General features: G+C 41.7%; 1 protein-coding gene across 2 annotated transcripts; it reads left to right on the top strand.

The window, feature by feature from the left end:
• Window positions 1-3,458: 3,458 nt before the first annotated feature.
• Window positions 3,459-8,612, top strand: uts2r3 (urotensin-2 receptor 3). 2 transcript variants are annotated; one of them, XM_065958355.1, is made up of 2 exons: window positions 3,459-3,779; window positions 5,748-8,612. In XM_065958355.1, the coding sequence occupies exons 1-2, from the start codon at window positions 3,499-3,501 to the stop codon at window positions 6,481-6,483; spliced, it is 1,017 nt and encodes a 338-aa protein (XP_065814427.1). In that variant the 5' UTR covers window positions 3,459-3,498; the 3' UTR covers window positions 6,484-8,612. The 2 variants fall into 2 exon arrangements, with proteins under 2 accessions (XP_065814427.1, XP_065814425.1); XM_065958353.1 differs by having other exon boundaries at window positions 3,644-3,779; window positions 5,285-8,607.
• The last annotated feature ends 295 nt before the right edge of the window (window positions 8,613-8,907 follow it).

The raw sequence follows: 8,907 nt of genomic DNA, 5'->3' as shown, positions 1-8,907 counted from the left end.
AATGTGTACAGATTATGTGATATATGTTCATAACTCTATACACAAAGTGTCCTCAGAGAAAGAATTCCCTGGTCCCTGCACTGTTTGAAGATGCTAGGCGAGACATTATGGTGGAGCGTCTGCAACAGTGAAAGCATAACTCTCCTGTTAGCTTTTAAGCCCCAAACAGTGTTCCAGGGACCCATTTTCTTCTTTGAATACATTTTGTGTATTAAGTTTAGAAAATAAAGCACAGAATTGTTTCATTTCTCCAACTTTCAAATTTCACAAATCTACATAGAGCTCCTTTAAACTCACAAGACTGAATACATTTGGTTTTTGATGGTTTGGTATGACATAACAAGCCATTTAAGTGTCACCTAAAGGATATGAATTCATTTGTTTCGCTATTTCCTTAATTTTCTAAATATATTACATTTATTGCGCAGGTGATGCAGTGGTTAGTGTGCGCGCCCAATGTACAGAGGATGTGGTCCTCCAAGCAGGGGGCCCAGGCTCGAATCCGACCTGTGGCTTCTTTCCCACTCTATCCACTGTCCTATCTCTCCAATAAAGGCCCCAGAAGCCCCCAAAATAAACCTTTAAAAGAGTTTTAATTTAGGGAAAGAGAAAAAAAATCAAAAGGATAATCAATAATGAAAATAATGGGTGCAACACCGCTATATTCAGGGAGGCCAAACCATGAAATACTGGACAAATGAAAGTTATAGTCCTGATGATGTCTTAGCAAACTTATTTTTCCTAATCATATTTCTTTATTGACTAAAAAATGTAAACTGATAAGAAAGTAATTCAGTTATCTTCACCTATGTGCAAAAAGAGATCAAATAATCTGTACAGGAATCAAAGACATTCTTATTTTGTACCCATACAACATCCTAGTGACTACGACTACTTATTTCCCAACCTAAAATAAACTACAACTGTATTTCATTCAAATTTGATACAATTAAATATACTTAAAAACTAAAAAAGGCAACATGTTTACCATGTTTACAAGCCAACCCTTTGTCTTCAGAAAAACTGAACAAATACATCTTCATTATATGAGCACAGGAGAGTGTTCTTCTTCTGTGCTTTCGTCTGAATCTGCATATGAAGATGGATGCAGACTAATTAACAGGGGAAACATGATCAGCTCAGGTCAAAGCAGTAGAACAAAAGCCCATAGCTCAGGTAAATGTAATGAGATATTATACAATGTGTCTGAGCAGGCTGAGATTGATGTGTTCTGACAGAGACAAATAAACAGCACAGTACTCAGACCCTCTCAGCGCCCCGGACCACACTTTTGTTTTTGGTCCATGTATGCATGCTTACGTTGAGCAATAACTATTTCCAAAGCCTGGTTTCTCACTATATAACCTATCCTGCTCCCCTTTCCCCCCCCACAGACTCTCTGATATCACCTCATTCACGTTTTTTTGCAACTTAAGAACTGAAGCCTCCTTCTCATTTACCACACATTGCGTGATTCTACCTGTTTGTCCCCTCGTACAAGGTCACCTGGGCTTCTCAGGCCTCCATGCTCGTCTCCCCCCTCTTCTATTTTGGCATGCCTGTGCCAGGTATTTGTTCAAATTCCTCATACCCCGCAGGGATAGGTATGTCCCCCCCTCTTCCAGCCGTCCCTCTCTGGTCTTTACTGCCTGTCTCTGTCTATCTTATGTATGCCAGCACATGTATGAAGCGGCCAACATGAGGCGTACAGCCTACACATTTTACTGGCTAGTCACAACTAAATCATTTCCAACTTGTTCAGCCTCTTGGAGCTGGCAAACCACAGCTGTGGGTATGACGCCGGCCGGGCCAAAAACAACTCGGTGGATAACAGGCGACTGTGAGCTGCTTTTGATAACTGCGGAAAGAAAGAGACGTTTATTCTGTGATGTTGTCAGAGGCCACTTATTAGATCCACCAGTTCAACTTTTCCCTGACATGGAAAAATGTTGATACAGGCGATGATCCCGGGTAATTAATTTCCTCTATAACTCAAGCACAGAATCATCACATGAATCACTTGTGTATGTGTGTGTGTGTGTGTGTGTGTGTGTGTGTGTGTGTGTGTGTGTGTGTGTGTGTGTGTGTGGGGGGGCGCCGTGTGCTTGAACATGAGTCGACGTGGTATTGACATTGGGTCAGAGAGTTGAAGTGCATTAGTTACTGTTGAGCGTCATGAAATGAAAGCAACAATACGCCGCAGTTTGTTTGTCTCTCTGTTCTTCACGCAGAATCCAATCTACAAACTAAATCATAGAGAACCAACTGTGAGAATTTAATTTAACATTCAAACTCTTCAGTTATCCAGTAAATAAGGAAACTGTTCAAATAGAGGGCTCAAAGACAAACCTAACATGACTTTTAATTGACTTATTTTGTGTTATAGAGGATTAGACTGGTGAATTTGTTGGTACTCTAAGAAACAAAAACAGCACTTCCTGTAAAGTCTTTGTGAATTCAACTATTTATATTGTACATTAAAAAAAAAACTCTTTAGAGTCAAAAAAGTGAACCTCAAATCTACTGTCATTGAAGGCACCATACAGGTCATTACATTTAAATTCCTCCTTAGCCCTTTATTTATAATTATGTTTAGGTGCTACGATTGCACAGCTCTCTATTTGAATATTTTTTATTTTCTTAATCTGAAGGTTTGGACCATACATTCAATACTTCGTTTTAGTATCTCTAATTATAACACATTGTCTTTAGAGCTGACAGAAATAAAAAGGGAAATCATAAAGCCTGCAGACAAACATTTATAGTTTTAGTGTCTCACTTCTTTATTTCCAAAGTTTTATATGAAAAGATGAAGTATGCTTCAAGTGCTTTTACTGAATAAACTCAGGTTTTAAAAATTCATACAAATAAAAATGTTGCCTTCAGAAGCTAATGTCAGAGCTTTATCGATGACTTATACAGCGCCTGATACTGTGCCAAAGAATGATATTAAGATACCATTTATGGACACATTTTTCATGGACTTTGAGGCTTTTTCTGTGAGTTCACATCAAGATTTATGCCTGACTGAGAGGTTTAGAAACCATTAGAGAGCCATCAAACCATACCTAGAATTACTGTAAACCCCCTCACACATGGCTATAAAACACTATTAAAAACACATGCATTACTTTTATCTTTATTTTCAATTCTTATAACAGCACTCAGCAAAAACCGACTGGATTACTCAGTATCCCTTATCATTAAAAAGGGCAAACTGTAGACATCGTGACGTGAATGTTTTCATGACTGACATTTTGCCTTCATATGTTTCTGAGACATTCAGAAACACATTCATTACACAGATTACAAGTATTTCAACCACAACCCCCAACGGATACTCAAATATCTTTCCTGTTATTGCTGTCTAAAGCCTATTATTAATAATGAGAAAATGCTGAACATTATCAAAGTCATTGCTTCATATTTTATATTCTGGTGTTGCTCTGGACCCCAGTTCGGGCCAAGAAATACTAAATATTCAGTTCTCTCTGCAGGATGAGCCCCCTCACTCAGCATCCCATCCCACCCCCTTCCCACTCACACACACTCCTCGCTGCTGGACTCACACTCCTCAAACACAGAGAGAGCTGCACTGAGAAGGACAGACCACGGCACGGAAAAGTTACTCTGGCCTTTAACTCCTGCGGGAGAAGAGAAATAATTATTATCATCTTGAGACTGAAGAATCAGAAAATTCAAAATGGGAACAGAGTATTTTCACCAAACAAATCCAAGGAATATTATTTATACAGTGGCTGGGATGAAACTGTATTAAGGTAAGTTTATGGAAACTACATCTGCAGGATAACTGGTTAATCCATCTATCATTTAAATCGTCTACTGTATTCAAGTTACAGCCAATCTGTACTGATTTAGGCCCCACCGTTCTGGAGGCCGTCATTTAATAATTTAGATTTTTTTTTTTTTATCTGAATAGTTTTCACATTTTTTTGGCGTGAATATGGCCAAAGGTTTTTATCTTAATTTTTAAGTTACCTAAAGTTCTTACTTTTTGTTAGCAGTGCTATCTTGAAGTGAGTCAACATAAAGTCCTGATAATTTACATTCTTACGGAATTACTAAGGATTCATTAGAAATTATGCACACACACACACACACACACACACACACACACTCACACACACACACACACTGGGATATATGATTACAGTTTAGATCAAATAGAAATATATTCAAACAAATGTTCTGACTGTAAAGCTCCAGCTGTTATCTAACGCGGTGAGCAGTGGAGGTTTGGAGGCGCGCGGCTCTGCGGGGGTTTGGCTGCTCCTCCTCAGTTCAACAGTAGCTCTTAACCCCGGAGCAGCCCGGGTCACCATGTGTCACACAGGCCGGTTCTGTCAGCCTCCCCGCGGCTGCTTTGATGTCGGGACAGATTACATGTCTACAGAACCCCATCCGTCTCTGACGAGAAGAAGTATTAAAAGTCTTGTCTCACGACCGACAAAATAACACGACTGAAGGGCACGCAGAGTAAACGACGATCTGTAGCTGGCTAAATCTTCAGTTTACATTTTAAACTTGGAAAACATATTAAATTAAGTCGTCAGTCATGTCCGCTTCATTGCGCTGTCCACTGAGTCGGCACATTTCCATGCACCACTCCACATCCAAACCACCGGTGCGTAAATACGCACAAAATCAACCCAGAAATCTAAACAAAAACTTCCCGCATTTGATGTTTTTTCCACCAAAATATACAAATCATTCCAAATTATTACACATACTCGTGTCCACTTAACCTGATTGCTGCCCAACTGCTGACCTTAAGGAGGAGCAAGCTTTGGAGGTTTAAATCGAGATTTACAGTCTTCAGTCGGAGCCCTCCTGCCCTGAAAATCCAATTATTTTACTAAAACCATGACAGGCTCGCCTGGCTCCCTGTGAAGCTGTTAAACTGGAATGCCTGTGCCAAACAGAGCAGGTTTCATGCTCAAACATAAACCATTCTGGTTTTGCTGACATTTTCCTTTCTACATGTTTATATGACTTTTATTACTGTATCTGCTGTCAGAATTCACGTGCATATGAATCACTGCGTTAGAGGGATCCCATTCTGCTTACGTTTTTTTTGTCTGTTACTTATGTGTCTTACAAATGAAATCTCCAGAAACAGAGAATATAAAAAGCAGGAATGCACAGGATGGATACTAATACAAAATCCTTTTGTTCTCTTTTTCACATTCTGATTCCTTTTTGATCCAATCCATCCCACCTCCCTCCACTTTCTCCCACTCCCTTTCTCTGCATCTGAAAACAGATATTTAACATTTTACTGTTCTTCAAAGTTCATCATTTTATTCAACAATTAACAGCATGGACCTCTCAGGCTCTCTACCTCCACCTTCCCCGTACACCTTTCCTGTTAGCCCCAATGTCTCCGTCCCCCCCTCCTCGCCCTCCATTTCTCCGTCACCCAGCCTGGCCTCCACTGCTCTCTTCTGCTCCCTCCTCTCCCTCCTCTCCCTGCTGGGCATCACAGGGAACCTGTACACTTTGGGCCTCCTCCTGAGGCGCAGAAGGAGCAGGAGGAGACGTGGAGCTGGACCGACCTGCTGCCTAATGAGAGTGCCTGTACCATCCTGCCTTGCCAACACCTCCTCCCCTTCCTCCTCCCCCATCTCCTCTACCTCCTCCTCCTCCTCCCTTCATCTCCAGGTGTTGAGCCTCGCTCTCGCTGACCTGCTCTACCTTTTTACTGCTCCCTTCATTGTATACGACAGCTTGGCGCCTGGTTGGGCCTTTGGTGAGCTGGGCTGTCGCCTCCTCCTGAGCCTGGACCTCCTCACCATGCACGCCTCCATCTTCACACTCACAGCAATGAGTCTAGACCGCTACCGGGCTGTGGCTCATCCCCTGCACACCTCCTCCTCTAACTCCTCGGGCCTGCTGCGGGTAGGTCTGGCCTGGGGGCTGGCGGTGGCCCTCAGTCTTCCTATGATGATAACGCTGCACCTGGAGGATGGGGAGAACCAGGAGGGCCAGCTGTGTGTGCCAGCATGGGATGAGCAGAGTTCAAAAGCCTACATGAGCGTGCTCTTCTGCACCAGTATCCTGGGGCCTGGGCTGGCCATCGGAGCACTCTATGCCACTCTAGGCCGACTGTACTGGGTGTCTCAGACCAGGCCGGCCTGGGCCACCGGGAGCAGCGCCGCTTATCCTCCCCGTGCCCCCAAACCTAAAGTTCTGCTCCTCATCCTTGGGATTGTCCTGGCCTTTTGGGCCTGCTTCCTGCCTTTCTGGATTTGGCAGCTGCTGCCTCTCTACAAGCCCGACATGCTGCCGACGGTTCCTGTCGGGACGCAGGTGACAGTGAATCGTATCCTCACAGGGCTTACCTACGGAAACTCCTGCGTGAATCCATTTTTCTACACGCTGTTGACTGGAAAACGCAGACGCAACAGACAGACGATGACATCAGCAAATCAGCTCTGTCGTAAGAGCAGTCCGCTGCAATAGTGTGTGTCTCTCTTTTAGCAGAGACAATAACAAGAGTGTGAAAAGGTACCTTTAATGAAAGCCTAATGAGTTTCACAATAGGCACCAAAGACTAGTTGTTTTCCTAGTGTGTAAATTAAGGAAAAAAGAACAATACTCAGCCAATGATAGCACTTTGTACTGATGCTTTGTGTAATAAGTCTGACTAGGGTTGTCATAATGCCAGGATTTTAAACTTCTGTAAGATACTAGTAAAAATCTAACAAATCACGATACTTTTTTTGATACCGCAGCAACATAAATATAAGACCTAGGCAACCAACATTGGGTAATTTCCTTGTTTGATTGCAAGCAACCTCCTGCACACTGTCTAAACTGCACAAATACATGGTCAATGTTTTGGCATTAAAACGTTACCAATGAATTTGTGCAATTTACAGTGTAAATTCCTCTGATCTATATTTATTGTAAGATACATCAGTGTAACTTGAGAAATGTCAGTATGTGAGTATTTGCTGACCTGTGAATTTGAGTGGACCTCACTTGCGCTCTCTCTTTCTCGCTGCAACATCATGTCTGACAATCATTAAGACAATCTCTGTAAGATGTGCCGCCTTAAAGAATGCATTATCTGCAAACCTATTGTAAATGTTGGTGGCCATATCCAAAGTGTGTCTTTGATTGCTGTAGTAACCAAGTTTACATCTGTGTAGTGTATTAGGCGAGTTATTCAGCATGTTGCTCGTGCACAATCATTTCCAGTAAAACCCTGATGCACTTCTGCTTGTTTTCAGATGTTTTGTTTTTGAACAACTGGTTGTGTCTGCTCAGGACCTCTACGGGATAGTTCTCTGACACTTTGTTTGTTGACTCAATAAATTATGTCTGAGCGGGTCAACAGTCTTTTGTTTGCTTCTCCTGAACATTGATAAATCTAAAACAACAGATTTATTTTATAATCTCGGCCTGCATGTTGGGTTTGAAAATGTACTTTTTATTGTTTTGACTCATGCAAAGCTCTGCATGGCCTCGCCTTGAGTTGATTGTAATTTTTTTTTTTTTATAATGATGCATAATATATAACCTTGAATAAAGAGTGTGTCATTCATTCTGGGATTTGATCTTAAACCAGCCAAAAAGAAGACAAGGTCGCCTCCTTTAGGTCTTGCAAAAAGAACACAACCCAACTAAAGAGTAGAAACCTCAGAAATAATACTCAAAACGTGATACTAGAGGCTAAAAAGGAGTTGTACATTCTGTTGTAGGCTAAATAAGACAATCATCTGAAGGTTCTTAGTGCAGACTAATCCTTGACTTTGTCTTATTCTTGTGTTTGTGTGTCTGTGTCAGCATGTCAGTGTCTCTCGAGGGTCTTCCCCGCTCTTGTGTACACACTCTCCGGCTGGTGTCTCTGTGTCTCCCTGCAGCAGCGTCCTGTCTCTGACTGACTCAAAGGCTGTACTGTACTCTATCGCAGACCCCGCTGCTCTTTGACGCAGATGAGCAAATATTGTTGTTTGAAGGATAGGGAGGGGATGATGGGATGGACTGGTATCATATGAGAATGGTGCTATGTTCAGAAACAGAGTGTTCTTCTCTGGGGAGAAGTCGTTGGGGTCTAAGGTGTTGAGCACGTAAATTTAATGTCTCTGGTTTAAAACTGGTGGTGGACTTTATTTGCATGTTATCTCCCCCCCCCCCCCCGCCGACAGCTTAACTGCTGACTGCTAATAAAGAAAAGGTATTTTGTTAACTTCCCTATCATGTCTTCCTAACATCTAACATTGTAACAGCTGGCTTAATAACTTGCTATTTATTTATATTTTCATTTAATTATGTGTAGATCTAATTCAGTTCACATTGTCTGTTATTAAAATCTGACAGCACATCTGCATTAGTGCTAAATTATGAAACATTTTCCTTAAAGGGTATGCACTGCTTTAAAAAAATGCAAATAAATGAGAACTTCAAATGTCGACTCAAATTCAGATAGAGCAGATACAGAAGTAGCTCTTATCCATCCAGTTATATTATTCATCACTGCTTGGTCAGACTGTCTCAGGGGACATATCCCAGTCAAGGTATTTTTCTTTGTCCAGCCAAATCCCACAGCAGGATCATTGAGCTGTGTTAATTGAGTGTAACTGTGTTTTGATTTGACATTCAGTAATGTCTGTGAGAACATAATCCTCAGGTAATTATGTCTTTGAGTGACTTGATGTAAAATGAGACTTGAATAACAGAAGGAAAGCAACCTTCAAATGTGGGTTTATTTATTTGCACATAAAGTGCACACATGTCGGTACATTAACTGAGTAAAAAGAAAACCTGAGGGTTGCTGGAGAAGGCACGCAGCACTGCAAGGCTTTTACCGACTGGCTCAAGAGAGACTCATACCAAAAGCATTTGCCAGGGGAGCTGCTGCATTTCTCTTCACTGTGATGC

This window comes from Labrus bergylta, chromosome 8 (genome assembly GCF_963930695.1).
Source record: "Labrus bergylta chromosome 8, fLabBer1.1, whole genome shotgun sequence".
Classification (NCBI taxonomy): domain Eukaryota; kingdom Metazoa; phylum Chordata; class Actinopteri; order Labriformes; family Labridae; genus Labrus; species Labrus bergylta.
The sequence above is the reverse complement of the archived record's forward strand: the minus strand, read 5'-3'. Positions and strand labels throughout refer to the sequence as shown.

Bases quoted from the DNA above. Each gene is read 5' to 3' on its own strand.
- uts2r3 (XM_065958353.1), top strand. From the start codon at position 5,341: ATGGACCTCTCAGGCTCTCTACCTCCACCTTCCCCGTACACCTTTCCT.